Raw genomic sequence first — 24334 nt, 5'->3', positions numbered from 1 at the left:
AATGTTTCACTTTTTTTCAATCATAGTCCATTTCTATTTAATAGTACTTCTTATTTTCTGACCTTTATTTTATTATTAATGTTCTTCGCGACTACCGCAGTGATTGGGTGAGCAGAGACCCCTAACTCATAAACGACAAGCATTATGTCGGTTGCAATAACCAATTTGAAGTCACTGACCTATTCAAAGGTTTATTTCCTTAACATTAGCACACCGCGCAGCTACGTTTTACGAGTTTGAATATTTAGCATAAGCTTAATATAAAAATCCAAGCGATCTTTGCCGTTCCACGGGTTCAGGCCTTAGAAAAAGTATGGCTGTTGAGAGTCTCATAAATGTTATCATATAGCCAATATTTACAAGTTTAGACGGCATGTACGGGGTCATCCGACTTGGGCAGATGAAACAAATAATTATACAGACATACAATTTAAAATTGACAAAGAAAACAAAATAACATCGTATACTTGATATCTACCATTTAAAGGAGTTGGCATAATACACAGTATTTTTTCTTTCGTACGTCCAATAGTCTACATTAAATGTTATTGGGGCTAAATTTTATTGATGACATGATGACAGAATCGTCTGCTACAGTAAGTGTAAATAATAATTGTATAGTATTACAGAAGTTATCGAGATGACATTAACACAATGCATAGTTAAGATCGCTCTTTTTTAATAATGTGCTTATCCACTGCTACTTTAATATATGTGAACTGAAAAGTTCGGCGAAGAGACCTTGATGGGAACTTGGGTTCATATTGTGAAGATTACTTTCACCACGCGGACAATCCGTTTTTCTGATAACCTGAACTTGCTAGTAACGGTAGCCGTTGTTCGTTGAGCGCCCTAAAAAGAGCAGCCTGCTTTATTCCGGTCCTCGCTGACAGTGATTCGACGTTTCTATGCACGTTACTGATTACCATTTTCTCTATACACCATTCAATATACATTCTTTGCAAACAGTAAGAGACTCATAGCAGATACTATCCTGAATCAGCGAGGTTCATTTTGGTGGAACATTAGTAGCTTTATTATATGTGAACAAGTTTTCGGAATCATCAGTTTGTAGCTATAGTATCAAGAACTTGCCTTCGTCTTAAAAGTCCAACTCGGCAGGTGGGTCTTGTTGGTTTTATCTGAGGTTTCTCGGAAAGTCTTATAAAACAGCATGACAACCAGACAAGCAGCAATCAATTTTAATTATAATAGTATCTAACTTTACTCAATTCTTATTTATCTGATTACTGACATTCGGTATTCATTTTTTCTAATGTTGATGCAAGATACTTGTTAGTAATATATATATATATATAAGGTAAAAATATTTAACTAAGAAGATGATTTGGTATGAAGAGTGACCTTCCTTGGTTAGTATTTCTATGTTTAGTCCTGTGTTTATACGTGCGATTTCTTTGTAACGGTGTAGATTAATATTTAAATTTGGCAAGCTAATAAGTAAGTATTTATATTTAAGTAACATTACAAATGGACACACTCGTTGAATTAACTTAGGCAGTTTTGTTTTCGTTTGCTTTGGCGTGCCTTGTTGCGAAAATTACATTATCCGTGTAAAATCCAAACTGGATTGCCCATTCAAAGTAAATGAACTAAAAAAAAATATATGCAGCTTGGCGTCGAATTTAATCTATATTTATTACTTTTATGATGTAAAATCATTATACAGACGCAGATATTGTCAATGAATTAGTCTTTCTTCTTTCAGTATTCGAATTAACTATTCCTTCAAGCACTCATTCTTTTTAGTGAGTCATATCTATTCGTGGTGTATATGGATGATGACCTTAGGGTACCAGCTGACTGACTTTGCTACATCAATTTTAAATTGTTAGAATCATTCCCATCATAGGTTTTTTTTGCAATTAACATATGTTTATAACGATTCTACACATATTTGCAGTGGAGGTATGTAACCAAAAGAGATTCACTGTTTTTATAAGCTGTTCCATCTATGTAGTTTATGTAGGTATGTGGTTTTTTTTATGAAACATGCATCTTTGCGCTTCGTAGTAGTCTGTTCTGTGATTCGGTGTTTACTGTTATAATGCATAGAACTCTGTGATAGAACTTTCTTAAAATCGTGATATATAGATTAATACTGTTACTAAGTAATTAGACAGCCAAGTACCTATAGCAATTGTATAAAAGTATGCAGTTTTGCGAAATCTTAATAAATAAGGAATGTCACATTGTAATTGTTAAAGCATGAAAGCTATAGAATTAGTCCAGAGAACCATAGATGGGTTATTTGGGCATATCATCGATTGTCTAGAAACGCTACAAAGCCGCTTATGGACAAATAAACAGTGGCTATTCGGTTGTTTCAAGTAACCCCAAACAGTGCTAGACAGCTCAGGTAAAATTCTTCCAATAAGTTGGTGTCCCCTGGTATTTTAGCAATCTGTGTGAAATTAAGCGTCACGCTATATATTTACGTGGCTATTCTTATGGTGGTATGGTTAGACGTGGATGGTGATTTAGGAGCCAATAAAGAATACGATATCATTAGATTTCGTAAAAAATCAAAATAGTAATCTAAAATTTTCTTATTATCTGTATTACCAATTTGGAAGTGGTCAAGCTTATTTACAATACCTGTTCGTTATAATCATAGTTTGTTACATCATCAGCATGCGACCTGTAGACCTTTAGCCAGAATTGTATTAAATATTAAAATTGCCGTGTCGCATTTTTCTCATTCACCACGTTTGGCAACCTTCGCCTTGTCTAAAGTGTAATTTACACATCATATATTAGCGTACTTCTGCACGTCGCTCAGTGGCTATCAGTCTGTCTAACAGCTATCTTCAATAGTATTGGCCTTACCTTTCTTTAAATCCGTTTAAAATTTGAGAATCTCCAAGATTAACGCAGCCGTGAAAAAGACCCCATAGAGGAATATCAAATACGCGCCGAATTCCCGTCTTGAATGAAATCCTAGGATTAGCATGATTGCCATTGTGGAGATTAGCGATTGGCAAAGTGTTGAGTACATGAGCCCGATTTTCACATTGTAGTCCAACTGCAGAAATGGACAAAAATGCAACAGAAAGCATCCATTAGCATTTAAGTATCAACTTGTTATTTAGGCTTACTTTCAGACAGAGGATTGTAGTCCGACCTTAGATTTCTGAGCCTTTGTTGGAAGCAAATAAAAACTTATTATTAATTGACCTAACTTAGAAGTGTAGTAAAAGCAATATGTGTATTTTACACAGCAGGTGTGATTAAATGAAAATGGCGAAAAATATATGTATATATATAACTAATCGAATATTACTTTGCCTGTAGTACCACGCATGGGCAAAGTCTAACAGCGGTATAAAAACCAACAATAAATGGATACGAGCTTGGTCAGAGTAATAGCTGTGTAGAGGGCTTGATCACTGAAGCTCACTTAACACAAATACTTAAAACTCAAGGCGCGGACTGAATACAGTTGGCTCGTTATTTTTCCATTGCAAATATTTCACGAACGAGTTTAAATAGAATTGTCGATAGGATATCTAGAAATAATATGGGGCTGATATTAATATTTTTGTACATTTGCATACTCAAAACTCGTTGCTATCCTGTAATAGCTCATTCCAGGCTTACTAAAAAATACTCCACTTTACCTACGGTAAACTTTGCCAATCTAACTTTCTAGAGATAACTTTTACTGCCGCAAGGACAAATTGGTATATATGTTAGAAATCAGAATACTTTGCCAGCTGAATTGAGTACATATTTTATTTATTAATCTGTTGTTATCTAATAATTTATTTCTTCAACTGTGTCCTGTCGATAGCCGTTCTTTTCAGTCTTATGCCAAAAATCTATGCAAATAACTGATGCGTTATGTATGATTGTTCCCTTCACTATTTCTTGATAAAATTTTTATCAGATTGGGATGTCATGCTTTATGAGCATGGCTATGTGGCCGTATGAGCACATTGTCTTTACGCGATGTCGCTCGCGGTCGTCGCCCTTTTACTTCGTTTGTTCATAGGCAAATGGGCTGAATTCGGCTGCGATAAGGCTAATCGCTGTCCCTTTTGCATTGAGTAATCAATGTGAACGAATGACGTTAAATTTCATTCAAATAAGGATTCAGGAACTTGAGTGTTCGCATGAGGTCCGCACGCGCCGCCTACTTAATCGAGTAGTCTTGTAGACTACCTCTGGTTTGCAGGCAGGCAAATGTGCCAATTTTTGCCTATTTCACTACTGTCAGAGGCGTGTGTCTCTTGTGAATCGAATTTGTATTGCGTCGATTGCGTCTTATGTTTCTGCTTTGGGATAATCCTTGTCCATAGTATACTGACAGCTCTCTCGTGTTAATAGTTTTCGCAGCCGCTGATGCTAAACCCTTCAATTCTGCAGTAATGACTTGACCACTCATTGTTTACGCTTGCAGTCCAGAGATTCAAGGCCAGACTCAATTGTGTATCCGAAGCATGATTGTCGGATTGATTATTGTGACTATTATTGTCATTACCATTAATATTATTACTCTTATTATTAATTAAATTAAGTTTCGCAATCTCTCTAACATATGCCAACCGTTCCGCTCCAGCTATTATAGATTATTTTCTTCCATGACTGCTTTACACATGATACTGGCATAGGTTTGTTCCGACTCGTCTAGCCAACTGTGTTTGGTAGTTTTTTTGTTTACGGTCAACGCTGTGTTCAATTTTTATCTGCCTAAATGTTTTAAGTTTGGTACAGCCTTTCAGTAGCGTTGCCTCAGACGGCTGGTTCCCACCACGAAACGAGGTGTGCCTGACTGCGTCCGGTTTCAAATCTGTAAACGTGAGGTGACGTGCCCTTTAGTTTATTGGACAAATATATTTCTACCTCATCACCGCGAATACTAACTACTAACTGCGTGGGATATCGTTTATTTCGCCTTCACATATACTGTCCTATATTCGCTGTCGTTTTACATCGGCTTGCCCGAACAAATTTACTAGAGGACAAAAAGAACTCTCTCTAGCGTCCCCACTTTATTTATTATTATTTTTGTTTAGATACGTAGTTATTCGTTCAATCCATTGAGTTGTAGTTGTCTTAATATCCTCGTGCAATTTTCCCACTAATCCTTTTGCACACAACACTTTGGTTTTCTGTCTCGCTCTTTTTTGCCTTTGATTAGCTCAATTAATCTGAGTCGCTTATGTTACACCTAGAATATAACGTAAATTGTAAGTCTAATACACATAAGCAGTTCTCCCCCTTGCAATGCCGTGCTCTACTTGACTCGTCACTTGTTTACTCTTTAACATAAATAAATACCCACTTTAACATAAATTAATTTGATCCACGTCACATGTAGCTTAACATAAACTATAGTTCAATCATAGACTTCTTCTTTTACACTTAACCGGTTGCAACCTTTTTAAGATCGTGTGACGCCAGTTTCGTGCATACCGTTTCTTCACTTCAATTAATCCGTTTTCCAAATTTTTTTGCTAACCTTGTGAAGTTCAAAAAAGCTAAACTATCAAATATAAACAGTTCGTCTATTCTAAACAGTTGTTATATAAACTGCAACAAAAGGAGAAAAAACTTTGCATACATTGCTGTTACGCCCAATGAGGGTAAAAAATTATTTTTTAGAGGTAAATATGTATCCATTTGAAGAGTATAATCCATATGTTGAAAATAACGTTTCATGTGATTAATTATGAACCACTGCGGTAAAGGTTTTTATTCTAACCATTTTATGTCAGTGGTAGAAATGAACAAAATAAAAAAAATCTATAGTTGTGTTTATTCCGTAAATAAATAAGCAAACCTTCAGTGTTTTCACAAATTCTCGACGGCTGTCGAGCAAATCCAAAATATTTAACTAACTGCAATCTTTATCACGCTTTATAAAAAAATGAAACTTCCCAGAAACTATTTATCCAATTGGTTTCATCATAGAATTGACCTTTACTCCTGTTGATTTTGCCCTGAGATATAAAAAGATAGTCAACTCTAATATATATATATATATATAGAATTGCCCGCAGACTTGCCCCAAGTTAAGTATAGTTGTTGTTTAACCTAAGGTAAAGTTCGGATCAATGTTGCTCGTAATAATCTTATCATTGCACATTGCGTGCGAATTCATGTCAGTGACTTGCGTATAGCTGTTGGAGCAACCCCTTTCGATTACGCCAGTGCCCGTCTCCTACGAATATAATGTCCTTACGGTTACCTCGAAATCGAAAGAAAACTGCACCTGCGAAACTAATATAAGATTAAGCCATTTATACGTAATGTTGATTTGTTTGGTATACTCATACAGAATGTTCAAAATAAGTACGGATAACCACCAACAAAGATGCAAAAAAACGACAAGACTGCGGAATGAAGTCACCGTAAGAATCCGTACAGAAATCAACGACAATTACCTGTTATATATTATATTACTTGATTATTTAAAAATATCTTCACAAGGCAGAACCAGTGTGATACCGGTAATTCATAACTGAGTATGTCACTATTTAGTGTTTGTTTTAAAGCCTTGTGTAAATCTTGTAAGTGGCCATTGAGCTTTGCTTTTAGATATCTGCCATGATAATGTGGGACTTCAGCGAGCCGGTTTTCTAACTGTAATGATATCTACGAAAGACCGAGAGTCGATGTTTATTCGACCCTGGACAAGATTCGATTTATTTATTTGTCGACCTGCAAAAAAAAAGTGTCGTCGATCTATAGGTGAGATCGGTACGTCACAGATTGGTTACAAGGTACGCGCACTGGATTGGATCATTTTTCATTAGCTGATCTTAATGTTTACTTGAATTATGAATGTAAAGCGTGTTGCATAAACTCAGCTTAGTCTATAGTACTTATATAGCAGGTAATGTACTGAAATATGTTTTGTACGCATTTTGAAGATGGCTTATACTGTAAGAATTATCACAGGAAACGTTTGTATAATGAAAATACAAGAATTTTCTATGGGTGAAAATTGAATACCCGGACAAAAGGGATTTCGAAACAGCTGCTGTATATATAATGGCAGAGTAGAGTAAATTCTCTATTTAAAACCAAGTGTTAGTTATATATACATTATCCATTCGAGGCTTATTGTATTCATCATTCCAAAATAATGAGATCACAATAATTAAATATGGTCCACAAACAGTCAAAGTTATTTATGATTTCGATTTTTACGAGAAATGACGAATGAGATGAAATGAGAAATGAAAGAGCAGATCTAAATTTTGAGGCTTCAGCATGACATTATAGGATAAACGGCAATCTCTGCTTTCTCAGGCAAAGCATAACCGGTGCTTGCCGTGCTAATTTTTGAATCTAGTTAGTTACATTAAGAAGATTAGTCGAGAGAAGATCATGTGTTGAGAGGATTTTTGGGATGCAGTACGACAACATAGACATCAATTAAGAAAATTTATTTTTAATATTACACTACTTTTGCTCCTTCTAAGGCAAAAAAGCTTCGCTGGGACACCCAGAGGTGCGATTTTTAAGAGAACTGGTATTTTCTATGACTTCTTTACTGTTTAAGGGACATGGAGAGCTAAAAAAATTATGTATACTAGAAAATGTGTCACAAACTAAAAAATCTTTTGATTTTGATGTCAAAATACTTGTCACGCATTTCTTAATGACACGACCCTCAGGCATTTACGGTTCAAAGCTTATTTGTTCGTGACAATCTAGGAAAACTTTCTATAGAATACAATGCTAAACTGTAATTCGGTGTGCGTGTGGTGGCTTTTTGGTAGTGTTTGGGCAGCTCAAAACAAGTTCATTTCACTGAAACTAAAAAAGTAATAAGGAAAGAATAGACGAACTGTGACCAACTTGCACGGTTAGATAAAAAAAAATCGACCTTCTCAGCTTTGCCAATATTCATGAGCCAGGTCTCATATGATATCACTTAGAGCTAGATATAACCGTTATCTGTCATATGCAGCCTTCTATACCTACTCAATCGGTTTCACGCTTTTTATAATACTCTATAGTTGACAAAATATCCATATATAGTACATAGCGCTTACGTTTGCAATGTACAAAAATTGATTAGCTGTATTACTTTGGATCTAATTCGCGTCCATCGAGTGTCTCCCGTATAATCTCAATTGGAAGACGTGATCTGGCCAGCTAATGCGTGCCTCTTCACATGCGTTGCCATAACTATAGGCAATTAAGCATGTACCTACCAAGCTTCCAATTTCAGCGTCGGTAAAGGAACGTTGGTTATTACTACAGTGGGTCATTACAGAGGGTTTTGTAGAAGCCCTCTGTAATATATATATATACCATATGTATAAAAGCAAGCAACCCTTTTTAGAAGGGTTGCTTGCTATACGCTTATCACGATGTTTCATAGGTGTGGTGGAGAAACCTCAACTAACGCCGACAAGAGCCATCCTGGTTAAACCCTTAGTGAAAGCAAGTCCTTAAAACTATACATAAGAAAGTGATTTCGAGGATTCGTTTCTAAGACAAGAATAACCGAAGGCCTTAAAAAAAGTAAGTATATAGTCTCAAGCAACTACGAAACCACGTAATGCATGCTCTCAAGGTTCTAGCGTCAGAAGGTCATTATACGAGAAAAAATTAGAGAGGTAAATCAGTGAGCACTTGCAATGGACCACAAATTTATCAATAAAAAATTTCTAGAAGACACGGATGTTGTCGCTAAATCGTTTTTAATGTCTCTGAACTTAACGCGCATTTTTTTCATTACTAACGCAAGCAACAAACAATCTTCAGCAGATGCGTTATACTGTTGGCATAGACAAGGGTAAAATTATTGCTGAATTTCAAGAGCTCGTTGCTCACGATAAACCCTAAATTATAGGGAAGGTCTTGCTAATTACACGGCAATTTGACCCGCAAATTTATTTCCGCAAACCATTACGTTCGCCGGTAACAAAAAGTATGGTAGTCAGTCATTAGCTAAGGCTATTGGTTAAAATGATAAATCTAGTATTTACAAAGTGCATAAAAGCATGTTTTTATTTGGATAACATTGTTGGGAAGTTACTTTTGTATTCGTTAACTTGTTATAAGTGTTCGACATAGAAGATTAAAAACGCAGGTATCACAAGTTTTCATTCAGTACGTATCATAAAACAGAGAAAAAACAAGCTTACTGGTATGATAGTTACTCATTGGGGATATCATTACGACCTTACGGCGGCGCACTCGAAGATTCTATTATGAATTCACTATTTTATGAACTTTGTTAAGCACTGTTTAAATTTACTGCTTATCAGTAACTTCTGCATTAAAAATAAGAACTGGATGTACATTAGCATGAATAAAATAAGAGTTAACCTAAAGATAAAATTTACTTCTAAAATCATAAGTGATCTCATATGCATAAAACCAAGAGTGCCAGATATATATATATATACCATATGGTATATATATATATATATACCATATTAGCTGACATTACATTTGTGTTTAAATACATTTGCCAGGCATCGAGAAAGTCTGCCACTAGACAAGGAACGCAAAACCCACTTCTGCAAATACAAAAAAAAGCCATGGGGAGAACACCCATGTACCTCTTCGTCCAGCTACAGAATAATTGCCTAGAGTTTGGAGAAGAGAGAGCAAATCTTACAGGTAAGAAGTGGGACATCCGAAATTACATGGCAGGCCTTGCGTTGTCAATGCTGCCGACATTCCTAAGCATTTCCCACAGGTTTTGTAATAATTAAAATTATTATTATTGTTTGAAATACAATGCAGCTGTACTTAAATGAAGGCATAGTGTGGATTAACGCAAACACAAAATGCTCACGAGCTACGGCTCGATAGAAGCATTCACTGTACCAATTTGATCACTATGTACAATTTGGCACTATAGATAAGACATGTAAACTATTCATGAGATTTTTCAACCACAGTTGGGAGTCCGACAAGATATCTTTCAAATGATTATTTTAAATAACCAAAATATCATACATCTGTATTGCTGATGTTGCAGAGGGCAAATATGAAAACCTATTAAAAGGTTTTTATTATTAACTATAACTATAAGTTCACAAAACAATCACTACCAATGGGATGTCTCGTGACCCTCAGTCAATATCAGAAGTCAACTGACAAAGTACACAATTTTGACGTATCTAGCAAGCAAGCTAGTGCGCCTGGCTGGCGCACAGGCATTCGGAGTCTTACTATTTCGAAGAGATTATACGTAATTAAGTACATATTCTTCTGACTGCAGTACTGTCATATCATAAGGTTTTATGCGTATTATTTACCATTTGTTTGAAACGCAACATGTTAATTATACAAATAAAAATGACTTTATTCACACAAATTGTGTAATATGTGTCTTGGGTTATATGGAGTAATACAAATATGTGATATAAAACGTAAATTTGGCTTTTAAAAGAGTTCTTAGTGAATGTATTCACAATATTTGCAACACTAGGCAAATATAAGTAAAATAAATTAAGGTGATACTTTATTAATAAAGAAATTATTATAAATATATTAGGCTATATTAAATAAACTTGTGAGATCGGTTAATTTCATCCATAATTACAATAGTACAAGATATTCAATATGTGTTAGTCTAGCTTTCTTATACAAAAATTTAATTTTCGAGTTTCTAATCTCCTTTATCGGAATTGAGTGAGATATCCATACAGTCAACTGGCCAAGAATATATGTAACAGTTGGAAAGAACAGCTGTTGGTTTTTTGGTTTTTTCCTACTAGACCTACTAGCGGTTTGAAGTAATGCTACTTAACTAGAACAGAACCGAAAAACAAACTCAAAACATTTATTCATCACGTACTCACCTTAGAATCGGACTCTTTATCTGTCAGCAATATCCAGGTGTAGGGTAGGCCAAAGCCCAATAATAGATCTAAATAGAAAGAATTACAGGCATGCATTAATTTGTTATCGTGTATTCATATTGTTCAGATTGACCTGCAACTTTTGATGGCGCTGTGGGAGGCGATGGCAGCATAGCGGCTGGTAGGCGGAAATTGTGAAGTCAAAATATGTGGTTTCGGCATGACATAGTTAATTATTTATTTTATTATCATTATTAAAAAAAATTAGTTAAAATAAGAAAAATTATATTAAGGCAAAACGGGGGTTGAATATCCGTGTAAGAATTCATTTCATATTAAGGCTAGCAGGTTCAAGGTCGAGTGCCTATTAAGAAAGAAGGGGTAAGAATGCAAATATTGTTATGCTAACCAAATCAAGTTTTAGTCAAGCGTCAATATTCATGTAATTTTTTCAAGGATATTCAATCTATAACTATATTCAATCCATAATGAATATCAAGTGGTTCTGTGCTAAAGAACTTTTATCTTTTTGGTTTTTTGATTTGATTTGTTAAGTTTTTTGATACACTTATGCTTTAAAATGGTTGCTACCCGGTTAACAACCGTCACACTCGAGTTATATTAAAGGTACGTATAATGTATATGCAAGGTATATTCATCGTTCCTTACTTAATAGAGGTCCTCCAAAGCAGGCTGAGATTGCCATTCGAGGAAAGCCTTGGCGAGCCACCGAAAGGTTTGAAATGAAGTCTCCAACAGAATTGCCCCACGCAAGCACAGTCATTCCCAAAAAGGCGTCCGATAATCCAAGCACAATTCCTACAGCCTGTTAGAAAGGCAGAGAATACAATTATCTGTATAGAATGGTCAAATTTTTTTAAATACACATTCTTACTGAAATGGCACAATAGTTCAGTAAACTTAGCCTGCCTCAACTACAAGCGACAATTTACCGAACGGTCTGCCTTTTTATAATAAGACACTTTTGTGTCAACACACTATTCTGTTGTTTGTGATTTGAATCTTGTGAGCTATAATCTTATTATTACTACATACTTGAGTTTGTATTATCGCGCGTTTGTATATAAACGCGAAAAAAAAAGTGTCGACAATCTCACAAAGGACTACATAATTTTGATTATATGAAGCTGAGGCGCTCGACTTCGCGCAAGCACTTTATAACAAATAAACCTATCTTATTACAACCCATTTTCATATATAAAAAAAAAAACTACGCTCATTTAAATTAGATATTCCACAAGGCACATTTAAGCCGAGTTATGTATATTATTTGGCTGTAGTTCAAGGTATCTTGAATCAAGACGTGCATCTGTGACACATTTTGCCTTTACTCAAAAACGTTGCTCCGGGGGAGCTGGACTACTGTATCAATAAAGTATCGACAACTGATTGGTTATCACTGCACATGCCTCCATCACCTAAATCACAATAGTCAGCTTCAAAGTAATTCATTCAGAGCAGATGAAAAAAAGAATAATTAAATATTTTAATAGGTTAACAGGATCATTGCCACAAGCTAGAGCAGGTTAACGACGAAACTTTAAAAAGGTAACGAGTTAGGTGACGCAGGGTAACTGCTATGGGACAATCGCTAACGCATACCCTAGCTATACTGATTTACATTAAGCTGGGTATGAAATCAGCAACAAATCAGATTAGCTGGCTCAATTAACGGTGAAACACGAGCGGATTAAAGCCCGCAGGTTGCTAGATTATTCTAAGATCGAGGATACTACCTACAAAGGAGTCGTACTTTTTCTGCCCTAAATAGAATATGCATGTCTCTATTATTGGTGAGGAAAGACTATTATAAGCAAAGACTACATTACCTTCAAAAGGGAAACCACCTCATTAGCCAGCATGTAGATCCAAAACACAGATACGATAAAACCCGCGAAGCCGAATGCAGCATGGTATGGTGGGGGTTTGTCATAGCATGAGGTAAACCATACCGCAAGAGCAATAACCATTCCCGCGGTACTAACGATCACGATAATAGGTACGTTTCCTACGTAAAATGTTAGGGCTATACAAAACAGAGAAGAATTTCTAAGTTTGAGGAGAAAAAAAAACCAAATAAGAATACTATCACAATTGTGCTAATGTTAGGCAGATCATTATACAATATTATAGTTTGTTTAATTGTATATACGGTATTCGTTGAAGGGTGGTCTGAATATTTCTGATTCAAAAGACACCTACATTTAAGATTGAACATCACCGCAATGGGAGCAGTCACGCAGTGTAATACATTAAGAATACGGCACCAGTTATTCTTATGATTATTCTCGTCAACGACAGGGACGGTAAGTGCCAAGATCACATATACCGGAGCCTGCAATGGAGCAGAAAATCTGTTGGAATAATATATTAAACCCAGCAAGCGCCGTTATAATTTTCGTTCTATTAAACAATCGCAAGTAATTTTCAATTGCTTTTAGAGAAAACATTTTTTCTGGTCTACAGGACGGGTAGTACTTCCTAGTTTTTGGAAAATTTAAGAAACAGCTAATATACAGCTCATACTTTGACATGTGAAAATATTTCACTGTCTGGAGGATCACGTGTGAATCTAGGTAACCCATGATTGCTTTTCTTTGTAGAGATATAAACAGACCGACTACCCATCGCTAAAGAAGAACTTACCTTGACGATCTGGAAGACTTTCCAGAACCAGTTTAATTCGTGCCAATTCTCCTTGTCTATCGGTGAAATTTGAGTCAAGAATTCCTCGAGAGGTGGAAGGTCCATAATCTATTAAATAAGTAGGAATCAATCCGATAATATTTAGATAAAAATAAATCGCTAACATAAAACATATTTAATATCACTAAAGTACATCTCTTGAGTTTTATGTCCACTATGGCCGTTAGACATTTTATCAAATGGCTGGCCTCCAACACAAAAAGGAGTGTGTTCACGAAGTTCTCTAATACCATGAAACCACTCTTACAAACTCTCCGGCATCGCTAAATCTAAACAGTTATGTAGCACATATACTAGAATAAGCTAAAGGTCATAGCAGTAATAATAATGAGTTTTGTAGGAAGATATAGACTTTCTGAACAAGAACTCTCATAATGTCATTCTGCAGCAAACAAAAAAAAGCAAAGAGGGTCGGGCTTGCGAAGAATCTTTCATTCCCCAATACAATAATTTTATGTACTACATTTATATAGGATGTGGGACACAGTTCTAAAATTGTATTGTGATGATCTGTGATACATTATAATGCAATATGACCCATTTATCCGCTACACAATTAAAAAAGAATAAGCAATAATTCAGGTCATAGGTTGGCGGTTGTAAAGCATGCTATACTAAACGTTGACTAAAGCAGTTATTCGAAAAGTCGCTTGCTACGTTCTTGCTACCTGTCAGATTAGTTTCTAACAGCTGTAGTGTGAATTTCAAAAAAAAAAACATGTTTGTCGCAATTGTCTTGGAAATAAAATAATTGCTACCAAGGACATATAAACTACCATCAAAATTTTTAAATGCTTAAAGCATCTTGAAAATTTCATTTTAATTAATCATGCCATTGTGCATAATGCTCATCTTTTCTTTGCGTTTTCACGTCTTACCAACTACATAGGTTATGATTAGTACATCATTGTAACAGGCTCATTAGCTGATCTTAATACATATGTAACTTCTGTCGATAAAGTACAGCTATTATTTAGTGAAAGATAATCGCTAGTGCTCTCAAAACAACCTAACGATAAGCCTACCATATATACAAATTAGGCTCGCTGAGAGCAAACTGATTTTTTTTTGTGTTAGATATTTTCATACGTTTGTCTTATGGATAGCAACATATCTATTATTTGGTTTTCCATATGTAATTTTTTTATTAATGGCTTCTTGAAGTTAATCGATAATGGAATATGCTTGCCCACAGTTGCCCTTTTTTGGGCATGAAAAGCCTCATAATCACCCAAATCTAGATTGAGAGAATAAGCAGGCTTAAGGTAACGCTGGATATTCCTTTGCTCAATCCAAGAACCCATTGAAACAGGGTGATGAGGTCTGGCGTACTCGTTAAGTCGATAGATTACGTGCTTTCAATTGCTATGTTTTCAATTCATAAATCTCTTGCGGAACTTGAGATAGCGGGTTGAATTCACTGCTTCATTTTCTGCAAATACTTTGTAATAGCAGGTGTCCCTGATGTCCACTGCAAGCGCTAAAATCACTTTAGGTTTAAACCTACTTGACACTGTCACAGAACTCGATTTCTCTCCAGAGCGACGCTATTATTTTGCCCGGTCTTCTTCAGACTCCGAACTACGCCTCATCTTTAGCAACCGTATACTCCAAGCAATACGCTGTTTTTCGAGTTTCGACATCTGATCACCCCTTCGCTGGCCTTCAAGACCCTAGTTTTCGTTCTTAAAATGATTCCGCCATTCACATACTATGCTTTCGTTTAAGGCATACTTTTCTATCTTTACGGATCATTAATAAAGGTCCGTGGCGCTGCGGCCATGGAGGAAGAAAAACTTGCTCACTGAGAGTTAGTTTTCAAGCCCAAAAGATCGTCTTTTCCTCTGAACTCATTTTCTTTGAAGTAAACGGTTTTCATTCACAACTTGAGACAGCTAACAAAGGCGCGCTATCGGTGGTCGAGTCGGGCCAAACTTTCACATTGACAAGTAATTTGATAATAGCGAACAAAGCCATATGATCAACGCTGAGACGGACGAATTCCTTCAATTATTTGTTAATAAATAAAACTTTTATTTTCTCAGATCTTACTGCTTTCTATTACAACTATTAGAAAGGAGTTTAAGGAAGCTACTATGCTGCGATGTGTTCATCTCAAAATATGAAGACGACAATACCTTAAGTCGTAATAAAAACTTTTAAGGTAGTTTGTTGATTACAAAGTACCCCAAATTAGCCCATCTTGAAAACTTGAAATTACTACTAAATTAGGTGTAAAAAAACAGATGCTATAGATTATTATAGACGCGGGAATTTTGAGCCACGATGCTAATCAATACGAGACCACTTGCTTGCGAGCAAACGTTAGAAGTCGAAACCTGTTCGAAGTTGGACCGTACTTTTACGTGGAAAATATATATCTTCTAAGCAATTATACTCGAAGCCCCCTAAAGAATGAACAACTAGCGTTAAATTACTTCCGAATTTAAAAAAAGCTATAGAAAACAAGCAGCTCCTGGAATTCGTTAATCTACTCTAATGAGCGGTACGATATTTTGTAGAAGAAAGCTTTACATGTGATTTGATTTAAACCGGGCCCGCTTTCTTGTTTTGAGAAAGCTTTGCCGTAGATTGGTGGAACAGACATTTGGTCTTCAAAGAGATATGCAAAATTTAAAAAAAATTAAAAATAATAATAATAAACAAAAGAAATTGTAACTTAAAATTTCTACATAAGATTAAACTAAAAAATAGCATATGAACTTCGATAGTACATTTGTAGTGCTCAATGGATATATTTTTTAAGGGCATAAAAAAAAGGAACGAATGTAAGGTCGACGCTTATACAAATGTGTGACTTTTTTTAGCCATTTACCTTGACTTTGGATTCAACTTCTTGTCTTGTTTCCTCCTGTTGAAAATTCTCATAGTTAGAACAAATATGGAGGGCCGTGTCTAAGGTCAACATCGTCGAGAGCGCGGCTGAGTTGATAATCAGTCCGCTACTCTGTGCATCGGTCTGTTCGAAGTCCACAAAGTGTGTTCCTATTGGCAGGTCCATAGAGTGGCCATTGAACGAAGAGCTAAGCTTCTGGTGCTCGTTCACTGCATTCAATAATGTATTCAACCAGAAAAATAGACATTCAATGCGTCATCCTCTACGCAGTACAAATGCTATACAATGTTTAGCGGGGTGGGAAATGGAACTCTAGATTGTAGAATTATGAAGAGACCTGCATCCTTGTGTTTCAGCCTCTCTTTGGCAACATACTGTGAATTCAACAGAGACTTGAGAACTCTTAACACAGCAAGCTATGCCGTTCATTCTAAATTCCAAGTTGACAATTACTACACATCAACTTATTTCTTGAAAAGCCCTTAAAACACGACATTCAACATTTTAGCAATAAGAGCACAAAAAAGAACAAACCAGAGGCTGCTGGTAATTTATGAACAGGATTTCTGAAAGTGCAACCGTTTCGATGAAACGAATTATGGCGTGGTCGCTGCTGCTGTTGATGAGGGTTAGCCTCATGGAGACAGCTATTATTTGTGCGACTTTTGTTTAGCCTTTCTTCGCAACCGAGGCTATTTCCTCGGAAGTGAAAGCCGGAACAAAGCGAATTTGCGCGTGAGTGATTCGGTGTTGGAAATCGAAAACGGTGTGAGTTCAGTTGTGATCGACTGCCAGATAAAGTCCGCCTACGCCGTCGCACATAACTATCTCGAAAACTTGACCCTGTGAAAGAACAGTGACAAATACAAAAGTATAGGAAAGATTTAAAATAAGTATTAGGTTTAGGGCTGGCAAAACTAGCTGAACTTTTTGAATAAACGAAACTATTTGCGCTAGAGATCGACATGCGTTTTTGAAGAAATGTTTATTGGTTTTTCATAATTTCAGCGCGTGTACTTCAGCCATGTTTTTCTCTAAACACACTGCACAAAATTCCGTCATTGTTTATATGAAGAGTAACATCGATGATATCCGATTTATATTATTTGACCTTCAATGTGCTACAGGATTGTGGAAGTACATAATTACAGTCTTGTGATGCAACCGTCCACTGCATGCATTTTTTTCGAGGATAACTAGTTAATCACATTTTTTATTTCTTCTCTTTTTAGAGGTTCTTAGAAGTCGAACGAAATAGTTTACGCAGGAAAACAGTCAATTCATTCGTGTAATTCGAAACTGGAAGAACCGCATAAATTAAAAAAAAATAAACTATATTTATGTGATGGAACAAATCAGAATCCTTAGCTTCTTCTAAGCTACTTTGGAAGAACATACTACTTCTTTACGTACTTTGTGTAAACGGAAACTCCTAGAAAGAGATTCATGGCTTGTGAAACGAAGAATGAGCTATCTATGATCTATTCTTCTGCGTGTGGGTTAGCAATGATCTCAGTAAGAGGATACGCCCTGAGGTATTCCGCAGGGTTATATATACATATATACACATAACACACACACACATATATATAGGTGTGCGTGTGTTATGTGAAATACCAAAGTAATTATTAACTCAGTTGGCTACCAACTATAAGTAGTCTATTCTTAAATGCTTTGTCACAAAGCGAATGTAACACATAATCTAAAATATGTAACCTACTTATATTAATAATAATGATATTATTTATGAATAATTATATTATTGGTATTTTAATGCAATACGTTGCAAAAGTAGTCAGAAAAAACCGCACTGCTCCGCGCATTGGATACAATGCTAGAAGTGGAATTTATTATGTAACGTCTTTTAGTTATGTGAGAGCGATGTGGGAATCATAAATTTGAATAACTATTCTGGTGCGAATCTAATTGGTTTTAAATATACAACCAGTTTTGCAATATCAGTAAACTCAAAAATCCCTAAGGAACACGTAATGAAAGCGCACTGCGACCGCAGTTTGACAGAACAGAACTTTAACCCTATGCTTTACTCATGCCCACTTATTAGTTGAAACCCTTTTAGATATCTATGCCTCTGGTTGTATACTGTCGTCTTAATTTCTACGCCAATCTGCAGTGTCAACGACCTTCTGGGTAGTGATAGGTTTAAAGGATGCAGTACGAATCTCATATATTTGATACTCCATTTGCTTTGATTTTTTTATTTTATTGATTGTATACTTCTTACAAGAGTAGGAGATGGAGATCTAAGACATTGCACTGATACCACAGGACTTTGGTAAACATTACTCTTTATGAAGCGGCGCTATCTAGATACTATGTTCAGAAATTTCCGGATCTCTAGTGTTGAAGCGCGCAGCAAGCATTGGAGAAAGAGTAATTGAACGCATTCACGTTCATAATTTATAAGAGTGTATTGCATACTCAACTTATCTATGGAGGTTTGTTACGGAGAACTTAGCCGTAAAGACATTATAAAACACAAGGGATTGCCGTATAGAACTTTTCAGCGTTTTTCTTATTTAGGGTACTTACTTAAACTTGAAAATCGCATTATTTAGTAAACTGCTTAACATCACGCATGTCATATTCGTATTCAGCTCTAAGTAATTTTACAAAAATAAGCTTGAGAACTATTATAATATGATCAAGAATAAAGCCGAAACCAATTTTCCAATTCCAGTAACAGCAATGAACCAATTATAGGTAAAAAAAAATTCCTCCAACGGATATCTTGTCATTATTGTTATTCTAACTAAAAATGTACGGTCTTTTTGATGCACTTTAAAAATAGAATTGGTTTACGGATCGGTAGCAGAAAACGCATACGCGATAGCCCTCGAAGAAACGTATGCCCAGTTTAGGCCTGGACTCATATGTATATATATATATATGTATAACGCCTCGGACGTAAACAAAGTAGTGTACCTGTCTATAGAGACCAATATGTATTACACTTAGACGCAATGGAGCAAAAGAGAAAATGCTGGCTTGCGCAGATACAAAGAGATACAGACCCAACCTTACCTAACTTTTACATATTGCCAAAGACAAACTTGAAAATAGCTTCAAATACTTTGTGGATGGCTTGGGAAAAGAACCAAATAGACGCAAGGAAGCAACAAGAAAACCCTGACAAATGATGATTTCAAAGTCGACTAACAGAATGTGGACGTAAACATACAAATGGGGGCGGCCGATCATTGACAAAGTGATTAGCGCAATACTGCATGACCCTCTTCAACAATGACCAGTCACCTGTGTTTGAATGAGGAGAGCAAGCCTTCCCACATACTCGCAGACCTCACATTCAAAATGATGAGACATTTGTGAAAGTAAGAAACGGAAACGTGCTGAAAAGAAAGAAAAATTTCCACAGCGAACGCACCTATATAAGCTTTGGGTACGGCAAAGAGCCACAAGAAAGACGGGAAAAACCCACTTGCCAAGCAGTATGGCTAGCAAGCAAATTAAACCTGGAAAAGCTCACGACCAAATAAGAATAAGGAGCCGGAAGCAGCTAGTTGTTGGGGAGCACATCACGTCGCAGTCGATGGTAGAGGCGCTGAAAACGGCATGTGACATGGCCTTTTCAACCAACAGATATCCGCCGATATACACCGTTCTTGTTTCTGATAGGTGCGAAAGAACGTGGTTCTCAGAAGGAGGTGACAATAGGGCATAACGAAGGTATACGAATACAAAAAAGTTACCGGTGTCGCTAAAAAATGATTAAAATATTAAATATTAAAAATAAAAAATGTACTTAAAATATTAAAGAATATTAAGTTCTTAAAAAGTTCAACTTAAGCTTTAGAAAGTAAAGAAAAGAAACGGAAAGAGCTGTGTGAGGTAACGAACTATGTCTGTGAAAAACACGATGAGGTCGTCATGGACACGCTGAGGAAGCCTCGACCCAGAAAGTTGATAAAAGGTGTCGAGGAAACTCTTCCATATTTATGCGGAGTTCTTCTGTTCTCTGAATAATATATAAGAAAAGACTTGCAAAAGTAATAGAGCACCTGCTGTAGAGCAGGGCCTTTTGCACTAGATAGAATGCTAGTCAGAGAGATGATTATTGTCTTGCAGAAGAAGAGCGAAGTCCTTAGGTTGACGACGCTTTAAGGCGAACGAAAAACCTCATCCTTTATAAGGAAATCAGAAAATAAAAAAAAAACCTCCTATCCTCGAAATGTAGTGACCAAAAAAGTTTCTTATGCGAATGCTTTAAAAGCCCTATCCAACTGGAAACTGATGATAAAACTTGGTTGAAACTATCGGACACTCATGGAGCTTACGAAAGGGCAGGTCCACAAAAATGTTCTCGAAGGAAATGGTGTAGGAAGCGGATAGGTAACGCTATGTGTACTGATGCCTCCGTAAATGCGAATTACCTTCAGCTCGCTAAACTGACAATCAACTTAGATGCTTAGAGAAGAGCTTCTTTGAATTTTCAAAGACTTAATTGTGTCCTATCTTGCCAGTAGGACAATATGTGCGGCCATATAAACTATAACGTAACAGGTGGCGTAGCCAAAGGTCTATATAAGGGCCACTGTTGTGGAATAGGGCTTACATATAGTTTAATTCATCCAGGTAGAAGGGATGCAAACAAATGCATACACAGACGATTTTACTAGAATAATCTCTGCGGAAGATTTCTGAAACAAAGTATGTTATGACAAAAAAAATTCGGCAGCTTTCAAAGCGTCAGCAACTAGGTCGAAGATGATGTCCTAACTCTGAGCTGAAAAACAGCGGAACAATTTTGATAACTAAAAACGACAAACACGAAGATATCTTCCTAACTCTGAACGGGGTGGAAATAAATATCAAAGAGTTTGCTCCGTATTTAGGAATCGGATGGAACGAAACAACTCGCCGAGGATGAAAAAGATAAGAGAGTACATGCAGAATATATATGCAGAAAGGCAGATTACAGATGTAGACTGAAATTTCTGAAGTACCTCCCTTCCGCTGAAGTTTGTTATTAGGTACAGATGAAACCTCTAGTGGAAATGAGATTATGAAAGAAAAACAGACGACTGATCTTTGGTGAGCGGAAACTTCACGTTTTTAGACAAATACTATACTTGTTACAGTTAGGGTTAGTGCACGAGGATTCTTAAAGTTGCTTTTTCCATAAAAAAAAAAATTGATTTCATTGGTTAAAAAGCAGTGACAACAACTAAACGAAATATAGCGGCGATGTAAATTGTTTGGTACCTTTTTCTGCTTTTTGATAAATTTTCCCGGCCATATTGTTTGTAAAAATTACATATGTAGCCTTTATTGTTGTGACATTTGGTAGCGAAGGACGTATAATTACATTAAAAAATCTCACTTAGAAGAAATCTATTGATTACAATACATTTGCGATTTTTACTGTCAGAGTACAAACTAATATTAGGAAAAATTATGTGCCTATGTTTGTACGAATAGTTATACGAATAATAGTTTTCGAAAAAGAAAAATCATTTTTAAGATGGTGTGATGGTGGTTCAGAAGCTTGACCCAGTTAGCCTATTTGGCAAGTGCACAAAATTTGAACGGAATTCTGAAATAACTCTTATTGTCCATAAAATTACGCCAAGAATCAATATATCACTACATGCAGTAATAAAGTATGCGCAGACACTCCTATATGATGAAGCAAAGCACTTTGCTTCACAATCGGTACTGTTAGGTTCCACATATCCCGTGGGCCCAACTTATTTCAGGATCTCATTCATGTCTTACGTGCATATGCTGCACTACTTCGACGTAAGAACCAAAATAGTCACAAAAAGAGGTTCACCAATTTCCATTACTATTTCAAAATTGGTAAGGGATAGTATATATGCTTATTTACGAGTTTAATAGGAAAAACTTTAATACATACTCCTTAGAATGACCCCAAGCAGTTCAGGATCATCCACAGGTGGTGTTTCATTATCCATGGACCTACCGATTTGAACTTGAGGAAAGTTAATGAAATTTTGTTAGTTATTATGGTAATATATCACGCTAATACATTCTAAATATAACGGAGGCCTTTCAGTTTTTTTTTCGAAGTCCATTATTTCATCATCGGACATCGAATATTATCAGACGAAACCTATTTTCATCGTTTCGCACACCACGCGTAAAAAAATCGACATTTCTATTTAGACATCATACGGTTTAGTTCTAGTCTCCAGTTTTCAAGAAGCGCTTTTCCACTCTGATATCAAGTAGGAAAATTCGTGTCGAGTTCTGACTGATACTTTGACTTCTTTATTAAAGTACAAATGATTTAAACAAAATTAAAATCAATGGATAAAATTGAACCGGCGGGATATTTATAATAAGCCTCTCCGCTTATAATACACTTATAATAGGACACTTACCTGGGTTGTCCGGCCTATCGAATTTTGAACCAAGTGAACCTGGTAGTTGGTCTCTAGATTGCTTGGTCTGCTGGTCAAGATTCAGCTTATGACGTTTGTAGAAAGTCGACGACGCAACAACGACGGCGATGTATATAAAGTACAGGAGGATAAAACCTGATGACGGCAACATAGAATACTAAATTTTCAGATAACTACCATGCAGGTCCACCGGCTGAAGTATTAGGGTATCCTCATAAAGAGCAGATGTTGCATGGTCATAGTACAATCATTTAACAGTAAAGCAAACATAGCTCAATGTTTTGAAATACGTATATAAACTTATACAACTTCCAATCTCAGTTATTAATTCCTTTTTATTATTAATTAATTCCTGCCATTAATAAAACATACGAACACCGGCATTACACAGTCGTTTTTCGTCGATGAAACCTCAGGTGAGTACCCTCTCAGTTGCTAATTTATATACTCGCTAAAAACTATTGGCGTTAGCAGAATCCTGCTTTCGATAAGTCCAGCGTATAAGCCTCTACTAGCATTGACGTAGTCCATACTATTCTTGAATGAAGCTTCGGGTTATCATAAAGTGAAGCTCAAAGAGCGAGACCTTAGGTTTAGTGGGGATTTTCGGCGGAATGAGGTCGAGCCGCCAGGGGCCAGTTTATATTACTCTACGATAAATAAACTTTTTTTCTTATGGGAAACCATTTGCGTAGCAAACACTTCCCCTCCTCTACAATATTAAAAAAAAAACTACACTAACAATGAATAAAAACCTTCTCTCACAATTGCACGCTTGTTTTTTAGATTTTATAAGGCATCCACTTAGAACTACATCAGATGATTGTAGTAAAAACATATATATGATACCTGACTTCGTTTTAGCCGGCATTCGGTTGGACTGTCCTAAAAATGATTTTATGGACATTTATGGTTGTTCAGTGAATTTTATGCCCTCAAAGCAATTACATCCTTCGTTCATAGCAGATATATTCATGGGAGCCAGAGAGTCCTCATTAATGTCAGCATATCCACGGAAGAGATCAGCAATGAAGTTCAACCGTAGTGCCTACGAGACGATACGGAACTTCTAGATTAACATACGTGTATCAGTTCCAAGATAACGTAGAGCACTAAAAAGGCGCTGACTTAAGAAGAGAACACATGGGTTAACCAAAAAGTGATACAAGCAGTATCAGAACGAAAAATGTGCCAGGAACATATAGAGATAGAATATTCAGAGAAGGCGTGCGAGTACGTAGTTTAGTGGATACCCAGATTGCTCTTATCATGGTTTTACGACTCCATCCCTTTTGAGGAGCGGAAAATCCTAAGGTCAGGCATTTACGCACTTGTGAAGGTTAGCTATTGCAGATCCCTTAAGGTTGGTGTCTCTGACCACGCAGACAGCTTCTGATTACAAAAAAAAATAACTAAAAGTTTTTATTAAACAAGTTTCTCAAAAGGAACAGTGAAAGCTATCCCAAATATTAAAGCATATGAGAAAATCCATAGAATGTGAAACAGGAGCACAACACCAATTAAGAAATGGCCTGAAAGGC

General features: G+C 36.2%; 1 protein-coding gene and 1 long non-coding RNA gene across 11 annotated transcripts in view; one reads left to right on the top strand and one right to left on the bottom strand.

The window, feature by feature from the left end:
• LOC147757140 (uncharacterized) overlaps window positions 1-10337 on the top strand; it is a 39383-nt gene extending 29046 nt beyond the window's left edge. For both annotated transcript variants that reach the window (XR_015323338.1, XR_015323337.1), the window contains 2 exons: window positions 8363-8505; window positions 9465-10337. This is a non-coding gene — a long non-coding RNA (uncharacterized LOC147757140). The remainder of the gene's footprint in view (window positions 1-8362; window positions 8506-9464) is intronic.
• LOC111246744 (mitochondrial sodium/calcium exchanger protein-like) overlaps window positions 1-24334 on the bottom strand; it is a 44754-nt gene that overhangs the window by 1211 nt on the left and 19209 nt on the right. For 6 of the 9 annotated variants that reach the window (XM_086983039.1, XM_086983042.1, XM_086983043.1 and 3 more), the window contains 12 exons: window positions 22773-22928; window positions 22286-22360; window positions 16921-17229; window positions 16366-16595; window positions 13470-13577; window positions 13026-13158; window positions 12653-12849; window positions 11472-11628; window positions 10803-10870; window positions 2851-3046; window positions 1096-1161; window positions 172-852 (listed from right to left, as the gene is read on the bottom strand). In XM_086983039.1, coding sequence (XP_086839165.1) covers window positions 2867-3046; window positions 10803-10870; window positions 11472-11628; window positions 12653-12849; window positions 13026-13158; window positions 13470-13577; window positions 16366-16595; window positions 16921-17229; window positions 22286-22360; window positions 22773-22928 — 1613 coding nt within the window. In that variant the 3' untranslated portion in view covers window positions 172-852; window positions 1096-1161; window positions 2851-2866. Of the gene's footprint in view, window positions 1-171; window positions 853-1095; window positions 1162-2850; window positions 3047-3738; window positions 4814-10802; window positions 10871-11471; window positions 11629-12652; window positions 12850-13025; window positions 13159-13469; window positions 13578-16365; window positions 16596-16920; window positions 17230-22285; window positions 22361-22772; window positions 22929-24334 lie in introns of those variants that run through there. The other 3 variants (XM_086983040.1, XM_086983041.1, XM_086983044.1) reach the window with 3 other exon arrangements.

This window comes from Varroa destructor, unplaced genomic scaffold (genome assembly GCF_002443255.2).
Source record: "Varroa destructor unplaced genomic scaffold, Vdes_3.0 BEIS01000003.1, whole genome shotgun sequence".
NCBI lineage: Eukaryota > Metazoa > Arthropoda > Arachnida > Mesostigmata > Varroidae > Varroa > Varroa destructor.
The sequence above is the reverse complement of the archived record's forward strand: the minus strand, read 5'-3'. Positions and strand labels throughout refer to the sequence as shown.